Raw genomic sequence first — 20,449 nt, 5'->3', positions numbered from 1 at the left:
GGCTGGCTCCTGGTCCCTCTCCTCCCTCTTGGCAGGCCCTGGGCAACATCCCAGGAGGGGCGGCTGCAGCAGCCCAGGGCCCCTCAGGGCTCTCTCCCTCCCACCACAGAAGCCCTCCCTACAGCCCTGGGGAAAACCCTCCCCCACGCTTCCCGGGGAGAAGGGAGCGCTGTCCCGGGAAAGGGGAGCCCGGCCGCCGGCTCACCTGCTCCGCGCGCTGGCATCGGAGCAGCCTGGGCAGCCCTGGCAGGCAGGGCCACTGCCAGCAGGAGCAGGAGCACGAGGCGCAGAGCAAGGGCCATGCTGCCTCGCCCTCTGCCAGTCCCGCCGCTCTCGCTGCCACCACAGTCCTGACGCTGCTGTCCCAAGGTCAGCACCGCCGCCGCCGCCGCCGCCGCTGCCGCAACAGCCGTGGTCACCGCCGGACTGCTCGGGCGCTGGGGTGCTGTGCAAGCGCAGGGCTCTGGGACCTCTGTGACCTCAGAGCCTGCTCTGACCTCAGAGCCTGCTGTGACCTCAGAGCCTGCTGTGACCTCAGAGCCTGCTGTGACCTCAGAGCCTGCTCTGACCTCAGAGACTGCTGTGACCTCAGAGCCCTTCTGTCACCTCACAGGTGGGGATGGACCTCAAGGCTGGAATTTTCCTTTTTGGGGAGGGAGCTCATCCTGCATGGCAGCTCAGTCCAAGGGCTGGGACAGCCCCCCCAGCTCAAGCTCAGAGGTCTACCCTGTGTTCTGAGCACTGGGACAGGGGCAGAGAGAGCTCACATGCCCTCAGAACAACAGGAGATCACAAACGGAGATTTCTGAGCTCCTCAGGCACTGTCAGCCACAGCCCACGAGGCTGAGGAGTGAGTGAGCTCTGGCTGGAGACAAGTGCAAGATTCCCTCCTGTCGGCAGCTTCCCAGCTGGAGCCCAGTTTGGCACCTTGGGGGGGGGGGGGGCATGGCTAATGCAGCCCTTTTCTTTCACGGGAAAGGTGAAGCCTTTACTTCACCATTTGCTCTTCATGTGCAATTTAAGGGACTGCTTTCTCTTGTGGTCCTCAAAGAACACAGTCAATTAATAAAACGGGAAAAACCACCCAACATCTTAAATGCTTTCATATGCAAAAGGAAACCTTGAGGAGCACACAGTGGGTCTGTGCTACCTGACCAACCCAGAGGCCTTCCATGATGGAATGACCGCGTCAGTGGACAAAGGAAGAGCTACGGATGCCACCACTCCAGCCTTCTGCAATGCCCTGGACACAGTTCCCCACCCAGCAGCCTCCTCCCTTGTCTGGAGCTACGGCTCTGATGGAGTCACAGTTTGGAGGCCGAGGAACTGGCTCACATCCAGAGGTCAATGGCTCATAGTCCCGATGGACATCAGTGACAGCAAAACCATCCCTGCACACTGGGAACTCAATGTCCTGTGCTGCTGGACAAGATGAGAGCTGGCAGTGCCACCCAAAATGAACTGTTCTGATTCCCCAAGTCTTTCAGCACTTATTCAGTGAATAAGCAGCTGATGGAAGTGCAAAGATACTGGGAAACCACACAATCCCTTCCCTGGGAAGACACCACACAATCCCTTCGCTGGGAAGACATCTCTCTATCCAAACCACACCTGTCTTTACCCAGCTCCAAGGGGAACAGACATATATACACCTAATAAAGTTACTAGAGCTTTAAATAAAATCTCTTTATTTACCCTTTGTCTGTGAAGTTGTGGTTAGAAAGAAGTTTTATTTTCTACAGTTACATTTAGTAAAGTCATTAAATAACAGATCTTTTTAAGGTGTCAAATCCTTGAACTGCAGCGAATCCCTCCCTGATTTCCATTCATCAGTACCTGCAGTCAGGGAGGGATCAGAAGGTCCTGTCCAGGGGGTGGGAGCAGATGTATGCCCTCTTCTCCAGGATCTGCTTTGCAGCTTTTTTAATAGAATCATCCAGGTTTTCATCGGCATCTGTGGAGGAACAGAGAAAAGTCAACAAAGGTACCATAAGGAGCTGTTCTAAATTTCTTCCAAAAAGTGTTTTTGAATACAAACGCAAGTATGTGAGTGCCAGGAAGAAACAGAACATTCTCTTCTGAAAAAGACTGATTACTACAGACTGAGTTTCAGAGAGCCAATGCCCAACTGGTCAGTACTTCCCAAAGAATCCAAATCCCTAATTTCAATCAGTTACTTGTCAGGGGTATTTGCTACTGAGAAATTTTATGTTCCTTAAAAAAAGAACCCTGGCAGTTTGCTTTAGCTATGAAGAGTCTCTTTTCAACAGGTTCCAGCTCTGGTCCTTGTTTGAATAAAAAGCAGACCAGAACTGTTCTGTTGGTCACATCAAACCCACCTACTGTTGAACACAGTCTGTGAAAGACAGAAGAGTGTAAAAATTATTTCATTTTATAGTACTTACATTTTTCTAATTGAGTCATGGCATAATTATTCTTGAAATAGGCTTCTGTGCAGAAGATATTTGTAAGAAGCACCTGGAAAAGGAGTAAAACTGAGTTAAAAAACTAATGAATGAATTCCATGAAGAAAACCGTGTAGTAAAAATACAGTAATTTAAACTTCTCAAAGCCCTTTGATAACAGAGCCCTGCACCCCAGTCACGTGCAGTGCAGCCTCAGCTGTCCCTCTGAGCCCAGAGCTGCCAAGGGTCAGGGCTGGGGTGAGCCTGCACCCAAAACTGGCTCCAAGACTGATTGGGAATCAATGCAGGACGGGGCTCACACACACAGAGCAAAGCCTCAAGGCCAAAGCCAAAGCTTCATCAGGTTGGATTTGTTTTAACACTGGATTGTAGCAAATTTGCTCGTCCTGTAACATAATTGTTACCAGGAAACTTTACATGAGCCACTAAATAACCACTTTCCTGTCCTGAACTGTACTGCCCAAATGCTGTGGTGATTATGTGTTATAATGAATAGAGCTATAATGAAAGGAGCTTGGGAAGAACTGCATGGTGTTACCAGATTTGAGAGAACGTGCAGAGTTGTGACGAGGCTCTCACTGTCTCTGTATGTGTCAATGAAGTATTTCAAACACATTGAGAGCGTGCAACTCAGTGAGCAGAGCCCCCGAGAGGCTCCTGCACTCTGGCAGGCTTAGCCACGTTCTGCTGCACTTCTGTGGGAGAGTTTGCTGTAAATTCCCCACAAACACAGCCTGCCTGCTCCCAGGAGCACAGATGGAGTGGGAATGGCTGCTGCTGAAGGACACTCACCTCGTGGTCGTGGTTCCTGAGCCCGATGCTGATGGAGCGGCTCGCCCGGGAGATGGCTGCAGTCATCGCATACAAATTAATCACCACATCTGCCACTCTCTTCAGCACCAGCTGCTCCTCCACTATCGTCTGGGAGAGTAAAAACACTATTAGCTTGTAGTCTGCCAGCTTAAAACTTTTACCAAATACCAGTGTTCATACTTTGTGTTTAGGTCCAGCTTTATTTCGCATAAACAGGTTCTACCCTGGGTCAGAAATTATCATTGTTAGTTTTGGATTAACTAAGCTGCACCTTTTAACAGTATTCACATAAAATTGTAAAATTGCTGTGTGCCTTCAACCACTTTGCTAAATGCCTGCAGCAGCAGGATTTGTGCTTACACAAGGAGAAGAAAACAACTAATTCACTAAGGGTGCTGGTGTTTCGGTTTGGGTTTTAAAAATGTAACTTGTTCATTACTCTTAGTACAGAATGTCTGTGTTTTCTCACACTCAGTGAGAAGGTGTGAAGGAAGTGCTGGCTCCTGCCACACACAGTCCCCTGCAGGTTCCAGTGGGGCCCCGAGGATAAACTATTCAGTAACAAAGACAGCAGACAAAATAAACAGTTACCTTGCCAAACCTACTTAGCAGGCCCCTGACTGTAGTTCCAAAATAATAAATGTTTTCTTCAAGCTTCTTGGCACTCTCCTATGAAACAGAACAGGAAATACAACAATTTGAGTAGTTTTATAACAGAAGAAGCAGCACATCCTCACCCCCTTTAAACAGGACACTGGATTTTCTCTTGGTAAGCACCAGTCTTTTTTTAACATTCATCCACTTTGCTGCTGAAAGCCAGACAGGCACTATTCTTTCTCTAAAACCCGCATTAAAATTTTCTAGTTTACTCTTGATAACTTTAATTATAGACTTATGCTGACAGAAGTAACTAACAGAACATCCTGTGAAAAATATAACTTATCTTTTTGCTACTAACAGAACATTAATTTTTGGTCATAAACAACATTTCCTAAGTGATTAAGCAAGTATGGGTATGTGAAATTCACAGAAATTCTTACCTGAAACTCTGTTACAATTAAACAGGAAAAGCTCCTGTGTTTTGTGACTGACCTTACCACAAAGGGCAGCCACAGACCATTACAGAGACTTTAATATGGTGAAGGCTCAACTTATACAAATGACCCAGATGGATCTAAACCTGGATTTGGCATAAATACAGATTTAGTCCAGCCTTCATTCTCCCTTGATACCAGTACAGTAACTGTAACTTCTTACCCTGACATGGTGTCAACATCAGCTTACACTGGAAAATCTCACTGTTCCTAAGCACACACAGTGTTTTGCAAAACCAGGAGATCCAGCTGTGACAAGCAGTAAAGGGAACAAACACAAAAGCTCAGCACTGAGGCCCTTACCTGGAGGCTGGGATGCACCACCCCACGGTCACCTACGAGCCCCAAATCCACCTTCCTGCCCAGGGTGTCCTGTAACCTGGTCAGGAACTCCCCCAGGGCCACTCCCACGTTTCCTTTCTTGATTGCTCTGAAATGTTGGGGAAAGAACAGCTGTTAAGGAAATTCCACGAGGTTCAGACATAACCAGCTGAAATTCCAAATGCTTTAGCAAAACACCTGCAGTTTGCCCATGAATTACCAAGCCATCAGCTCCTCTCCAAGACACCCACAAGGAATTCCAGAGACCAGCTCTCAATATGCACAATGCAGCTGTTGTGCCAATACAACTTCATTCAGATACAAAATATTCATTACTGGTCTTGTAGGAAGTAATTACAGCTTGTGTAAAAGTCTAAGACAAAATACATTAAATGCCACGACTCCTAAAGCTATGAACCACCCCATTAAAAACACAAAGAGACCCTGTAACACTGAACATTTACAGGCAATACATTGAAAATTCTGCAGGTTTTTCCTACAGTTTCCCCTCTTATCTACAAAGTGACCACATTTTGTTTAATTTATTAAGAAACTATTAACAAAAAATAAGAACATACTTAATTTTGTCAGTTAAGATCTTGCCTGCATGCTGCAGCCCTGTCAGTGCAATGTACATTCTCAGGATTTCATTGGTTCCCTGGAGAAAACAGAAGAGAAAGTGAGACAGGTGGGTAACTACAAAATTTGCAATAGTCAGTGTTTTCCAAGCAGGTCTGTTGGGCCCCTGTGCCCTTCCCACAGTTCCAGTATCCCAGGATGACTCTTCCCACCCATAAATTGCTGCCTTTTGCTTTATCTCAATTTTAATTCTGATTTCATGTGGCTGTGCAGAAGTTGGGCTCCTCATTATTAAACACACAAATGTATCCCAATGAAAAAGACTAAATGCATTTTGAGTGAAAAAAGTTCTGCATTGTTCCAGTGAAGGAACACTTAAATAGCTGTAAAACTGCTCAAAATGAGCTAAGATCAAGTCTGGTAGTGGCTCTGATGTGCACACAATGGTCACTGACAACCCAGCTTGGAGAGAAAACAAACTTCAGAACCACCCTTTTTTTAATATAAATGTCCATCAATAAGTTAATTAACCTTCTAAGCTGATCTTTTATGAGTTTCCCTACTTCACTTGTGAGAAGCACACAAGAGGAAAGGTTACTGCTGTAAGTCACACTGTGGTCACACTATAAAAGCCATCATAGCTTGTTTCACTATAGGGAACTACTATTGGTACCTCCAAAGAAAACAAGGTCAGTTCTCCAGTCTTACTCTGTCACAGACTTTGCAGCTGAAGGAATGAAGCCCTGGTGAACCAAACCCTCAGGTTTGTGCTCACCTTTACAGACTGTGCAGTTTGCAGTAAAAATCCTGGTACTTGCCTCAAAAATGAGCAGTATCCTGGTGTCCCTGAGGTAGCGTTCATAGGGATAGTCCTTCATGTAGCCAAGGCCTCCAAGGATCTGCAGTGCCTCACTCACACACGCCCAGGCACCTTCAGAGCTGAACACCTGCCACAGCACAGGGTTTAATCACCAGAGAGTAGATAATAAATCACCAATAAACACAGGATACAACCCCAGAGCAGGGTATCTACAGGGCACTGCTGCAGGATTTTCTGTGTTACAGCAGTCCCCTTAACTTGCCTGAACAGTGTCCCTATGGCCCAGGGTGTTTGGTCAAACTCAACCAGTGCCCTTGCAATGCACAAGGCAGTCTCCAAAAGGGCACATTCCAGGGAAAGGGGCAGCCCCACACTGGCACAGCAGTTGTAGCTGCTAGTTTGGAGCCCAGAGCAGGAGCTTTCTGCAGTAACCACACCGTGCAGGACACCCTGGCAGCCACAGCCTGGATATTCCACAGGGTTTGCTCTGCCACCAGTTCCCTGGGAAAGCTGGGACAGCAGCAGCTTGGCCAGGCTGGCAGCTGGAGCTGTGACTGAGTGTCCCTGTGCTCATGTGAGGCCTCCTGAGACCCCAGCTCAGGAGAGCTGTGATATTCTCAACCTGCAGCTTTTATTTCTCATGGTGACAAAATTGTGAGTCCGAGGCCGTGGGATACAGACAGAACAGTATCCATTATTTCATCTGGCTGAAGTGCTTCTATCACCTGTCCAAATGCAGCCCCTGAGCCCTCAGCAGTGCAGACTGAACACAGAGCCCTTCCCCAGCTCTGCTTACCTTGACCATGGCAGCCTCCACGGAGCAGTCTGGGAAGCCTGGCTTGTCCATCATCCCTGCAGTCAGGTAAGCCATGCTCTCCATCACGTAGGCTTTCACAGCCATCAAACAAAACTTCTCCTGGCAGATGGCAACGTGAGGAATTATACAGAAATTCAGGTGCAAAAGCCCACAGTCAACCCTCAAACTTAAAAACAACTGCAGTTTTCATATGTTTAACATTACCAAATCAATCAATAAAAAGTACCACTTCAAAAAATCATGAAATAAAAGATATTTTCATACATTTATCATTCTATCATTTATCATTTAAAAGATCAGTGTACAGAAGTCAGCACCAAGTTCACACAAATTCCTAGCAAATCCTTTAAACCAGTACAGCCAAAATACCGCCAATGCAATCTGGCACTCAGCATAGAGATTTAGGTCTTTCATTTTTTGTTACCTGGATTAATCCAAACTGGCTGAGTTTCTTATTGAATTGTTTCCTGGTACAAGCATACTCTGATGTCATTTCTTTAAAGAAAGAAAAACAAATCCATCTCAGAAGGGCTGTGACAGACCATTCCTGCTGCTGGTGTCTTTCCCTGGATGGTGATGCTCCAGTCTGTGCCCAAGAACCCCCTGGCTGCTCCAGAAGCAGCACTTTGTGAAAAACACCCTCCCAATGATGGTGTTGATCAAGTCTGGGACCAGCCTGTCAAAGGATTTGGAACCAGAGGTGTGACCTGTACTCTTAGAGAGGTAATCAATTTTGGTGCTAATTGATTAAAGGGATCTCTGTTACTGTTTTGGCTAACCACTTTTATTCCTAATTATTGTGTGTAGCTCTGAGTCAGTTACTCAGGTGGGAGGTTCTAGGGGAGACTACACCTTCTAAAAGCAACAGTAGAGGTTTTTTTATTGGGAAGAACACTTTACCTCAGGGAAATCAACAGAGGCAATAACCTCTTACTCTATGAACTGAACCTACACTGCATGAAAGGAAAAAAATCTTTATTTCAAAACCTCTGCAAACAGACTTCTAGTAACTATTTTACAAAAATATATTTTAAAGATGTCAAAATATGTTGGGACAAGATCAAGGCTCATGTTCCCATTTGAATGTCCTGCATTGTCTGCCTCAGGCAGAGCAGTTTCTGTGGCACCCAGCAATCCAGAGCACCCAGTTCACCCACCTATCAATTTTTTAATCATTCCAGCAGATGCACTGCCCATGCTAAATCTTCCACTGTTGAGGATATTCATGGCAACCTGTGAAGAAATGGATGGGGTTTAGGCCATGTTCTCCTTATAGCCACGCTGGTCACTGCTTCCTGCCTCAGTGCTTCCCTGGATTTCACTCCTCACTGGGGCACGCTCCCAGTCCTGGGACACCTGCCCACATCAGCCACCACAGCACTCAGCATCCCAAGGAAAATGCTTCAGAACTGGGCTTTTCCTGTCACCCACTACCTCCAATTTTATATCTGAAATAGATGATCCACTGACTTGGAAATAATCTCTATTCTAACTACATGAAGGTAAAATGTAGATAAAAATGTATTTATCTGCACTGGTGAACAACATTCCAGCTAGACAGCACTGCTCCAGTTTATGAAGAAAGATGAAGAAGAAAAACACATTTCTTCCTGCAGCTGACCTGTGATGGCTGCTCTCTGCCTCAGATTCCTTTCAGCAACATACCACAGAAGGGAACATGAATGAAGGTGTAGAAATGAAACACAACTCAATAATGTACAAAAATAGATTTTGGAATCTGGTGGTGCTGTTTCTCAACATGGGTGACTCAGGTCAAAGCCCAGAAAGAAGTCACTGTCCTACATTTTAACTTGTGGTAACTATCGCAGGAAGACACCATAAAAATCTTCTTTTAATCTCTACTACATTAAAGCAGATTATTTAATTTAGCACTTAGGCCTGCATTTGCCTGCTCCAGCAGGAGTAAGAAACGGAGGAGTAAGAGCAGTTTTGCAAAGCCCCAGGTCACTCTCAGAGAAGGGTTACACCACCTGTGTCAAGTGGTATCTGTGGTATCTTTCCTGGTGTCCTGCCAGCATTGCCTTGTGCAACTATCCAGCCCTGGAGAACCACCTGACAGCCAGGGCACCTTGGACCTGGGCTTGCCTCCAACCATTCCTTGTGACACTCATTCCTCTCTGTCCCTTTCCACACTCTGCTGGAGGAACCAGCAGAGGACACATCGCCCATTCAGGTCAGAAGGGCAGCTGAAGTCACTCTCTTTTCTGAAGGGACACCACAAAAAACAATCCAGAGCCCAGCAAAGAGCAGAACCAGCTCTGTGACTGCACTGAGAAGAAACCCACAGAAATCTGAGGTTATGGCACACTGTGCACTGTCCAGTGACACCAATTTACACATCAGTGGAGGAGTCTGTCCTCCAGTATCCTTTAGTGTGGCAGCGTTCACACCACCCACGAGGAAACTTCAGTACAGGGAGGAACACACTCTCCTTCAGGCTTTTAAAAACCACCAGTAGTTATTCTCCACTGCTTACCTTAAATCCTCCTCCAACTTCTCCAATTACATTCTCTATAGGCACTTTGGTGTTTTCAAAATGTACTTCACAGGCTGAAACACAGAATTAACACTTGTTCAAGTATGATGTAGAAATATTTAAAAGACACTCAGGAACATAAGTCACTGTTTGTAGCAAGAAATGAAATCTTCCCAATGCATTGTTTATGACAGAATTACCCATGCTTTGCCAAGGAAGTGAGAATTTGGCAAAAGGCTGTAGCTGACATCAATCACTGATGTAAAGTATTAAAAATGTAATGAATGTACACTGTGCAAACCGAGAACCACAGTTTTGTCTTTATCTTGTTTTAGTTCTAAGGAACTGATTGAGCAGTCAAGTCCAAAAGACAGATGGTGAAAAGCTGTAATCACTAATAAGCTTAAGAGCTGATGAAAGTGGACTTCTAAATTAAACCCATTGGCCACTGGATCTCCTGAGTGATTTCTTTCACTGCACAGTGAATGAACTCCCCGATACAGATTTCTTAGTTCAGACCCTGTGTCAGGAAGGACTCCTAGGAAAAACCACCTACAGAAACATGAAACTTACACTGTAACATGGAACAGATATTAATTTGCCTCTGAATGCAGATGGACCTAACCAAAATAAAACATTAAACTACAAAACCAATTTCTGCTAACAGTTTTAAGTGGTTCTTACTGTTGGAGCCTCGAATGCCTAATTTATCCTCGGGCTTCCCGTTGGTGACGCCCCCAAAGTCCCGCTCCACGATGAAAGCAGTGATCTTATCCTTCACCTGCCCATCTTTATCCACAACTTCTGTCCTGGCAAACACTGTGAAAATACTTGCAAGGCCACCATTGGAGATCCAGACCTGTTTTGAGAGAGAGAAGATGTGTAAGAAATGTAACTGTGCTGATTTTGGGAGCACAGTTCCCAAGGGTTTTGTAAGAGACTGGGCAAAGAACAGAGTGCTGAAAAATTGCTGCTCCTTCCTTCAATCCTAATGAGTATCTGCTTCAGTGTGAGCACTTTTCTGAGGGGAGCTGACCACACATGGTAAGGTTAGAGCAACTCTAAATCCAGGCTGTTATACCAACATGAATGAAATTAAAATCCACAGTGCATTTCCACAAAAGCTGGTACGTCCGTCCCACTGCTGATGGTACATGAGGGATACAAGAGCAGTGCAGACTGGACAAACCCTGTGCCCAAAAATTATTTAACCCTCATGAGAAAGTCTCTGATCAGCCTCTCCCCCAGGGTGGGACTCTCCACACCACAAATGGATCAACAGCTACAGAAAAGTCTGCAATGCATCAAATACTACTGATCCAGGACATCTCTACATTTCTTCATGACTGGCTTTTGCCACTGCTTCTTTCAGCAGAAAGCTTCCAAGCAGCCCTATTTCTAATGAAATATCAAGTTTTCTCCTAAAATCTAGCCTGAAGAATGAAGAGATGGCAAAATACAGATTTAGGTTTCTTTTTACCTAAGCTGTCATAGAGGGGGCTGATTAACTAATTACCCAACCCTCCCTGAAGCTGAACCCGTAAGTGGGTGATGGAGAAAGAACCCAGGCTGGTTTTCTATTTTTCTTACCAGGAGTTAAATGCAGTAATTCCCTAACAGTGATTTTCTGTTCTCTTTGTGCCTAACCCAACAAGGGCCACTCTCCTCTAGCTTGGAAACCTCCCAGTTCCAGACTGATGCAAAAGACAAGGACACTTCCCACACACTTGTAACAGATTTCCCATTCCCAGTCTGCAGGTGGGTACCTTGGAGCCATTTAACAGGAAGTATTTCCCATCTTCACTCAGGGTTGCTCTTGTCTGGATGGATGCAGCATCACTCCCACTACAAAACAAACAAGTTATTAATGTTTAAAGAGATAAAACCACTTTAAAAACCCAAAACTGCATGTTTTCTCTCTTCCCATCCTTTAAAAAGGAAGGTTTATTAGATAGCAGTGTATCAACTTTAGCTTTTAACTAACAAGGAAGGTCACTAGATTGAACAGCTCTAAAAGGTACCTCAGGGGACATTTCTGCACATTACCATGTTATGACCTGACCAGAATGTGCAGAATGACACAAAAGCAACTTTTTGGAGCTACACTTTGAGCTATGTGAACACAAAGTGAGCCTGTCAGTCTAAAACATGTCAAGTTTAAAATATCTAAGCCATTCCTCAAAAATGCACACCCTTTTCTACATCCCAGGTAAAAAGAGGCTCAATAGGAATGAAAAATAACCATGTAACAGCCTCCATCAATGAGCACTTGGGTACATCAAGGAGAAAATCAGCAGTGAATGACACCACCACAATCACAAGTTGCCATTCTGTGATTAAAGGTTCACACCCTGCTTCAGTCACCACCTTGCTCCATAAGGTAACCAGCAGCTCAACCTCTCCCCTGAAAGAAGCTTCCTCCCCCACAAGTTCAGATACCCAGGGACTCGCTGGGGGTGTTCAGCTGCAGTCAGTGCTAAGCTCTCAGAACAGCCAGATCTCAGCTGGTATTTTAATAGGATCAGATTGCTAAAACTTAGCAATTCTAAAGATTATTACTTCTGTGCTCTAGAACTGCAGTCTCTCAGAAGACTGAAGGTGAAGTTACTAAGACCAGCAACCTTTTTAAAAATCCCAGGGATAAGACAGATATAAGAGGAATTTCAGAACATGCTTAGTCCTTGTTTTTTTTCCTGTGTGCTACTCCTGAGTCCCTTCAATGGTCACTTGGTTAAAATCTCTGTGCTGGTTTAACTTTCACCTGCAAGTGGGACAGCTTTGAGAGGGTCCAAGCCCAGCTTAGGACCTTGGAAAAAACCATCACTGATGTCTGAGAGGTACCTACACCACAGCAACATGAAAATCAGCAAGTAAATCAAAGGCTGATTGCAAGCCACTTGAGCAGACACAAGTTGAAACTGCAGTCTGAAACTCTTTTCTGCATGGACAAGCAAGACTCAAACACACAGCTGGTCTCAGTTCCCTCCACAGACATCCAGCAAACCATCTCCTGTGTGCTTTGCAGAAAACTGTCCCTCTTCTGCACTTACACAGCTTGCAGCATTAGTACCAGTCAATGAGTAACTAATAAATAAACAAACCTATCTTTGAACTGAAGTTGCTGCTACAAAGGTGCCTCTTCTAAACACCAATATTATTCCTTTTATTTTTGGTAGCTCCTTCAATATAGGGCTTTGTATTCTGAGTAAGAACTGAAAGCATCCTAAACAGTCACAGCACATTATTTCTGACGTAGCACAAAGCATCCTTTCAATTCATTGAAGAAATTAAGTACATGAATTCCTGGGATGGGAACAACAAGAGTCAGGGATTTCATGGAAACTGCCAAAACCAGCACATTGGGGAAAGAGTAATTACACAGTCTGGAGTGGTCCTTTAAAAAATAAAGCCTTGATGGATATACTGAAGCCACAGGCCCCAAATAATGAAGATTGAAGCTGTTAAGCAATGCAGATAAAGCAGGAAGCCCGTTCTGGGGCTGTGGGGCAGCAGCAGCACCTGCCAGGCTCGGTGAGGCAGAAGGCAGCGATGTGCTCCCCCGACGCCAGCCGGGGCAGGTACTTGGCCTTCTGCTCCTCGGTGCCAGCAATGAGGATCCCCTGCAGAAACAAGCAACAGAGAACTTGGCAGCATCACCCTGTGGAAAAAGAAATGGGGCTGACAAGCCCTGCCACGTTCAGAAAGCTTCGTTGGCAAATTTTATGGCACGGCAAGAGACAGTTTAATAAACAACAGACTGCATTATTTTTCAGACATTAAAATATTTGTCATTAGCATTGTCTGCTCAATTTCAAGAGGAATTTCCTCTTGCTATAATGAACCTACTGTGGTTTCAAGCTTCATTCTACCATCCATCCACCACTAAAAGGTAAATACCTATGGTTGTAATAAAGTTCAAAATTCACACACTTGCTTTTGGATGAGTTTTCTGCTCTAAGCTCCCCAACATACAGCCTCATCCAGCCAGACAAAGTTGCTCTCTTCTGAATTTTCTCCCTCCTCATCACCTGAACCCCCCTGATATTTTATTTATTTCTATTCTATTTATTCTAGCTACTTTAAACAAGTCTGGTCAATTAAAAAAAAAAGAACTTGGGATCATTTAAAGTAGTTTTTCTAAGAATAATTATCTTAATAGTAACTTTCTTGTGTACTCCATATCCAGCCTTTCTGCTGCATGAGAGTCTTACACTGAACCAGTGGCAGGGGCTGCTGGGGACACCAACAACCTGATTTATGCCTCTCCAGTAAATCTGATTTGTTCCACCCAGGGCTCACATTTTTCACTTCACCTTTTCCATGCAATCCGTGCAGAAGCACTGGACCTAAAGCAGCAGCATTACCTTCAGCCCAATGGCCTGATGAGCTGCCAGGGTCACTGCAATGGAGCCATCCAGGGATGTGATTTCTCCCAGACGAGCATACATGGTGTTTGACAGACCCAGCCCACCTGGAACAGGCACCAGGTTTTATTTTAGTACATTGAACATGCCCCTTCCCCCCAGAAAAACCCATTTCAAGTACAGAACTGCAGGAATGTAACACTTTTAACTGGAGAGCTACAAAAGTGACACAAATCAGCTCTGAGCAGGCTTCCAAACTGGTGCTAGAGGATAAAACACAACCCTTCCAAAAGGTCCTTAATAAAAAAAAGAAGAATGTACCAAGAAACAAATTTGGCACCAGCACATGCTTTGTGGAGGAAGTAGGATAAATCAAAGCTAAGTATGAGACTAATGTTCAAGAATTTTATGCTATCAGGACCGGAAGTCCTGCTCCATGTAATTTAAGACTGTTTTATGTAATACTGGTGACTAAAAAATTTAATCTAATCAAGATAATCTTTTGTTCAGGTTAATAATTTTCTCCTTGGGACAGTGGTGCAAGCTAGGATAACCCACACCTCATTCTGCAGGTGTCTCAACAGCCCCACTATTGTGTGTACACTGAATAAATACAAGAAGAGTCTCCCCTGACACCACTAACTCACACCAGGGCCTCACACACCCTTCCTCTTCAGAGCACGTGGATTCAAACTCACACTCCTCCTTTCCAAACTCCTCCTTCTTTTCCCCTTTCCAAGCAGTGCTGGGTTCAGGATCCAGCCTGGGCACAGGAATTCCAGTGGTGCCCGTGTCAGAGCCAATATTCCATGATCTGCATGAGCTCCACTGTCCCCACTAAAGTTGTGCACTTCAATCAAAGAGGCCACTACTACAAACCTCAGTGAAAAGCACCCTGCAGTGCATGAAGCACTCATCAGGTATGGCTTTAAAACATGACAAGCACCACCAAAAACCCAGAAAAGGGGGAATAACCTCATTAGAAGTATATTAATTATGGTGCAGACTAGAAGAGCTTGCTTAAGCAGGCAGAGCTCCTCCACAGCCACACTCCTGCTGCTGTGTCCCTTCAGTAACCAGGGACAAAGCCTCAGCTCCTCAGCTGGCCAAATGCCCACTCATGGAACACATTTCCTGCATGGAACATGGAACTCATGGACACATTTCGCCAGACCCCAAAATGCACCCCTGAATACACTGGGTTATTGCTCTGTGACATTTACTCACCATACTCCTCTGGAATCTGCATGCCAAAGAGACCCAAGTCCTTCAGCCCTTGTAAAGTTTCAGGTGGGATTTTTGCATCTTGATCGATTTTCTTCGAGTCCACTACAAACACAGATAGTTTCAACATTTAACACTGTGCTTCTCAGTGCCCAGAGCAGCTGTGACACTGCAGGGTTCCCTCAGCAGGGCCAAGGTCACTGAGTGCCCTGAGCCAGCAGCAGTGGGATCTCTAACCTTTTGAGGGCCCAGACCTGGGGAACTGAATTCCCTGCTGGAATTTTCCCCCAGTCTTCTGAACCGGCTTTAGAGAAGCCATGAGCTCGTGGCACCAGAGAGAGACAGACTTCTCACCTCCAGCTTCACAAGAATTATTCCTTTCTAGGTTCAGCCTGACTGTCCTGTTTGTTCTCATGACATATTCAGGAAAAGGACTTGGAAGTGGGAAAAGTCCAGCATTTATTTTGTTTTTTCAAACACCTCTGTGTGTACAGGTTGTGCATGTCAGCAGATTCCAAGACTGGAATAAGCAAGGTATTTCCAGGATTTTCTATCTGAACCAAGTCTAGGTCATGAATACAAGAAAAAGAAAGTACATAAATGAGGTAATCAGAAAATCTTGTTCTCAGGAGTTTTTCAAATTCTTGGGGGATTAAAAGAGCTGCTTTGTACCATGGCAGTGAAAGCAAACAGGAATTAAGCAGCTCAGGCAAGCTGTAAGCTGCAGCAGAGGGAGCAGAGCCATCCTTCCAAAAAGTACCCAAGAGGTGCCTCTGCAAAAGCAATGGAGCATCCTGGGGACTCCTCCCAGTCACCCCAGTGAAAGAGCACTGGAACCTCTGTGGGGACACAACAGAGAGGCACCCAGATGCTCTGATGCTCTTCTGGAAGAAAAAAACCCTCATTTTGAAAAAGATTTTTGTTCCCTGCGCTAACCTTTCATCTCCACAGCCCCAGCCCCATTTCTGGGGTGTGGCCTCAGCTGCTCCAGGGGGAGAGGTGGTTTTTCCCTTTTGCTCCATGATGCCCACACAGAGCCACCCTGGTGTCCAGTCACTGGGCAGCCCCAGCTGACTCTGCTGAGAGGGGTTTCCTTCCCAGTGCCAATCACACCAAGCTGCTGTTTAAGGCTGCCCTACTGACCTATTTTTACCACACCCCTCAGTCACCCTGAATAACTAAACAGAAATAGCTGGGAATTCACAGATGAGCAATTTCCACCTGCAGCTAAGACTCTATAGTTTGACCTTCTTATTCCTCCCCTAAACACCACGTTGTTTACTCCATGAATTATGTTCCCCAACAGAGCAAAGAATTAAAAACTGTAATCTGAATAAATTCTTTATTTACTGTCAGTGAGCAACACTACAGTTTTACAGTTTAAATCACCTGGATCTCACAAATGGTGATGTGTGACAATCACTGGCTTCTCCAAACTCCTACAGTGTTTGGAAGAGCAGGGCTGGTATCTCTGCCTGCGGGAAGTCTGAGACAATAGTGCTTAACTGCCTCAGAAATTGCTGTCTGTGAAACCCAACATCCTGCAATTGTTCTGGAATTGGCTTATCCATGGCAGCCCTAACAGAAGGAACACCCTGCAATGCTCTCTGGAATGAGATGGGGAATAAGACCTTTCCCAAATAGAATTAATACTCTAATGCTGAAAAAACATAAATGTTTTTGATTCTTCATAACTCCTCAGTGACCCATCATTTCTGAGTTTCTCTGCTGCATTCTGCTACAATCAGTTTTAGCAGAGCAGGACAGTTACAACGTTCTAGGAAAAAAAACCCCACAACATATGAAGTGGTAAAAAGCACAATTCAACTGAGCTGAAACCAATTTCAAATCCTACCTCTATCCCAGAACGCTTTTAGTTCCTGTTTTTTTCTGGTTTGGAATTTATGTCTTCTGATCAACATCCAAATATTCACCATAAAAAGCCATAAATGGACTTGCTGTAGAATCAGCATCACTATATGAGCAGTAATAAATGCATAAATTAAATGTTTTCATTATAACAATCTTATTCAACTGCTATAGCCAAATCATTTTGTAATCACTAAATCACTGGCATTAATAGAAACATAATAACATACCTTCTTCATTGAAGAATTTTTCAACAGGTCCCACAAACTGGTTGATCTCTGCCAATTCTTCATTGCTAATTTCTGGGTATGGGAAAACTTCTTCCTAAAACAGGAGAATTATTTAATAATTTTTAATACATGAATCACGCAATTGAAATAAAAATTCAAGGACATAGGCCTTGAAACGACTCCAAAACACTGTGCAAATTAAGAATTGTGGAAAATGTTCTGAACCAGAAACAGAGATCCACAGGACCCAACTTTATTACACACCAAAACCAGACCAGAAGGTGTTACTTGAACAACAGAAACATTAGGGAGAAATCAAGAGATTTTTAAGAACTACAAGGATGCAAAAATCCTTCATCACCCCTCAGCTTTGTCAATGTAACCCTATTTATACATTTATTAAAAAAAGTTTAATTTGTATCCAAATCAATGAACTGTTATAATGTCTCTAAAGCTCAGCCCATGAACACTGCCCCTTGCAAATCTCACCTGTTAATGCCTCGAGGACAAAGGTGAGTGAGTCCCACCACTCCTTATCACCACCAGGGTGTTCCGGTCATAAACTGGGAGCAGCGCGACTGACAGGTTTGAATTGACAAAAAACCCCAGCAAGGAACCCAAGAAGTGGGAGACGACGCTCATGAGAAGCACGCTTTTAATGTTTACTGCCTTTTGCCTTTTAAACAAAGGAGTTTATCTCTGGAGTATCTGTTCGGGATACTCCCAGCAACAATATCAGCGCCAAAAATTCAGGACCTGGCAAATGCTGGAGGTTTTCAGAAAGCTGTTGTATTGAAATCTGGGAGACCAAACCCCCAGACATATCTGAACGCAGCCTGAGTGCTGCCTGCTGAAGCACTTTACCTGACAAGGTCTGTGGCAGGAGGCTTTATTGCTCATTTCAGCGGATTTGAGTTATTCCTTCTTTCAATTTACTTCACCCTGCAATCTCTGGTAAATGCACACTCTAAGCCTTGCATTAACAAACTCTGGCTAACACAGTGGTTCTGTCTCGGATTTTAACTTCTTTGTCCAGTGCCGTCGCAAGGCATGACAAGAATTTCAATCTTTCCTGTCAAAAACTGCAGGCGGAAGTTTGCATAAAGCCTCGCTCCTTGAAGCGAAAGCAGAGAACAGAGTGATGCAAGCTCCGCGGAGTGCCCCGAGCCCGGCGCACACAGACACTCGTGTTTCCGGGGGAATCAGGGGGCGGGCAGGCACGGGGGCTGCGGCTCAGCGCGGCTCTTCGGGGCCGGCCGATCGGGTCATTCTGCACCGCGTGTTTTGTGTGCAGGGCTGCCGAGGGGTCACTTCACTTAACCCGGCTCCAGCTGAGGGGCACCGGACACACAGAGACGCCTCTCGTCCGCTCCGCGTCAGGGCGGGGAGCTCTGCAGGGGGATCGCGCCAGGCTGGACCCACGGGCTGAGGGACAGCCAGGCCACGGGCCGGGTCCTGCCCTGGGCTCACATCAACCCCTGCAGCCCCAGGCTGGGGATGAGCGGCTGGAAAACGCCCCGGGAGCGCTGGTGGCAGCGCCGGACACGGGCCCAGGTGGGCGATGCCGCCGGTTTGTGCCAGCCCCGGCGTGACCCCAGCCCCAGGGCAGCGCCGGCCCCGCCGCGCCCTCCTCGCTGTCCCCCGGTGCAAGGGCAGCCACCCCCGGGCACGGTCGCCGCCGGGACCCCCACGGGCAGCCCCATCCCCGCGGACCCACCTTGCGCAGGGTGCCGAGGAACAGCTCCTTGGCGAAGGCGCGGCGGGGCGCGGCCGTGCGCAGGCCGCGGGCGGCGGGGCCGGGCCGGGGCCAGGGCCGGGGCCAGGGCCGGGGGGCGCGCAGGGCCCGCAGCAGCTGCAGCAGCGCCGCGCTCATGGCCGCGCTCACGGCCGCGCTCGGCGCTCCGCTGACGGCACCGCGGCGCGCCCGGCCCGGCCCCGGGGCGGGGCGCGGCTCTGGGCCTGCACCGGGCGGCGCTTCGCTCGGAGGGACGCGGGGATGGGGAGAGAGCCGCTCAGGGTTCACTGCCCCGGCCCCGGTTCGGGGCACGGTTCAGAGCCCGCACCGAGCGGCGCTTCGCTCGGAGGGACGCGGAGATGGGGATAGAGCCGCTCAGGGTTCACTGCCCCGGCCCCGGTTCGGGGCACGGCTCACGGCCCGCACCGGGCGGCGCTTCGCTCGGAGGGACGCGGGGATGGGGAGAGAGCCGCTCAGGGTTCACTGCCCCGGCCCCGGTTCGGGGCACGGCTCACGGCCCGCACCGGGCGGCGCTTCCCGCGGAGGGACGCGGGGATGGGGAGAGAGCCGCTCAGGGTTCACTGCCCCGGCCCCGGTTCGGGGCACGGCTCACGGCCCGCAGCGGGCGGCGCTTCCCGCGGCGATGGGGTTAAAGCCGCTCAGGGTTCACTGCCCCGGGCCCGCGTCCGGTTTGGGGCGCGGCGGAGCCCGGAGCGCCAGAGGCGAGGCCCGCGGTGCCCTCCCCGCGCCGGCAGCTCCTGCATGAGCCGCACGGCCCACCGGAGAACAGCTCTCGCTCCATACAGGGAGTCTTTGAATCGCCATCCTGGAGCGAAAGCAGCGGTGCGGGCCAGCCGGGGAACAGGACCGCAGGCAGGGATCGCTGCATCCCCGCGTGGGTCTGGTGGATGTGCTGAGCTGCACACCGAGCGCATGGAAATCGCCCCAAAACATCCATCGAAGCTCACCCCCGTGTCCCATGTGTCAGGCGCCGGAGCAGGATGGTGTCGGCAGCTCCAGCCCTGCCCTGAGCGGCCCCGCACTCCTGCAGCCCTTTCCATACGTAAAGAAGTGCCAAAGACAGACCACCGTGCCGCGCGGTGAGCGCTGCCCTACACCGAGCATTCCCTTTCCTCCTTCGCTTTCCCCTGCCATCCCTCTGGCAGCAGGCGGGGTCTTTTTTACAAACCTAAGTGCCAAACCCGCGTGAAATTACTGAGCCGGTTACCCGACACAGAAATCTGGTTGAGAAGCGCTCACTGCTCCCCTTCGGTACAAGAGGTCAGGGTCAGGTTTGGAGCATCAGCACCCCACAGCTGCTGCTCTCCTCTGCAGGTGGCTGGGACTCCTCAGGGACACAGAAGGGCTTTCTGAATGCTAAACTTCATTTACTCAAGGCTAGAATTAATTTATTTGAAGTATTTCTTTCAACTAAAATAAGTTAAAAATAAAGGCTGCTGCTACTCTCTCATTTTAAGCATCTCCATGTCCATCTGCCCTCATTTTGCTTTGCTCTGTGTGGAACTGCAGAGTGTAAAAAAATGGCTTTTACACAAAGAACAAGTGCTAAAGGTAAACATAGGCTTAACGAGCTCATTTATTTTGCTTATTTACTTAGGACTCATAAAAGGTAAATCCTTTCATCTTGCAGTCCAAATAA

The 20,449-nt window shown here is 47.2% G+C and overlaps 1 protein-coding gene across 1 annotated transcript; it reads right to left on the bottom strand.

Moving 5' to 3' along the window:
* Positions 1 to 1,671: 1,671 nt before the first annotated feature.
* Positions 1,672 to 18,878, bottom strand: ACAD9 (acyl-CoA dehydrogenase family member 9). The gene is made up of 18 exons (XM_069027570.1): positions 18,772 to 18,878; positions 17,055 to 17,148; positions 14,959 to 15,060; positions 13,732 to 13,838; positions 12,887 to 12,987; positions 11,134 to 11,212; positions 10,052 to 10,226; positions 9,368 to 9,441; positions 8,028 to 8,103; positions 7,295 to 7,365; positions 6,850 to 6,969; positions 6,052 to 6,180; positions 5,233 to 5,312; positions 4,637 to 4,763; positions 3,831 to 3,908; positions 3,219 to 3,347; positions 2,406 to 2,478; positions 1,672 to 1,954 (listed from the first exon to the last, which is right to left on the bottom strand). Exons 3-18 carry the CDS (start codon positions 14,978 to 14,980, stop codon positions 1,854 to 1,856), a joined length of 1,542 nt encoding a protein of 513 aa, XP_068883671.1. The 5' UTR covers positions 14,981 to 15,060; positions 17,055 to 17,148; positions 18,772 to 18,878; the 3' UTR covers positions 1,672 to 1,853.
* Between the last annotated feature and the right edge of the window lie 1,571 nt (positions 18,879 to 20,449).

Source organism: Aphelocoma coerulescens, chromosome 12, assembly GCF_041296385.1.
Source record: "Aphelocoma coerulescens isolate FSJ_1873_10779 chromosome 12, UR_Acoe_1.0, whole genome shotgun sequence".
Taxonomy (NCBI): domain Eukaryota; kingdom Metazoa; phylum Chordata; class Aves; order Passeriformes; family Corvidae; genus Aphelocoma; species Aphelocoma coerulescens.
The sequence above is the reverse complement of the archived record's forward strand: the minus strand, read 5'-3'. Positions and strand labels throughout refer to the sequence as shown.

Excerpts from the sequence above, each read along its gene's own strand:
- ACAD9 (XM_069027570.1), bottom strand. The coding sequence starts at position 14,980 with ATGCAGATTCCAGAGGAGTATG. Across the intron at positions 11,213-12,886 it reads TGCCTCACCGAGCCTGGCAG|TGGGAGTGATGCTGCATCCA; the intron begins GTGCTGCTGCTG and ends TTTGTTTTGTAG. Across the intron at positions 6,970-7,294 it reads GCCAGTTTGGATTAATCCAG|GAGAAGTTTTGTTTGATGGC; the intron begins GTAACAAAAAAT and ends GCCATCTGCCAG.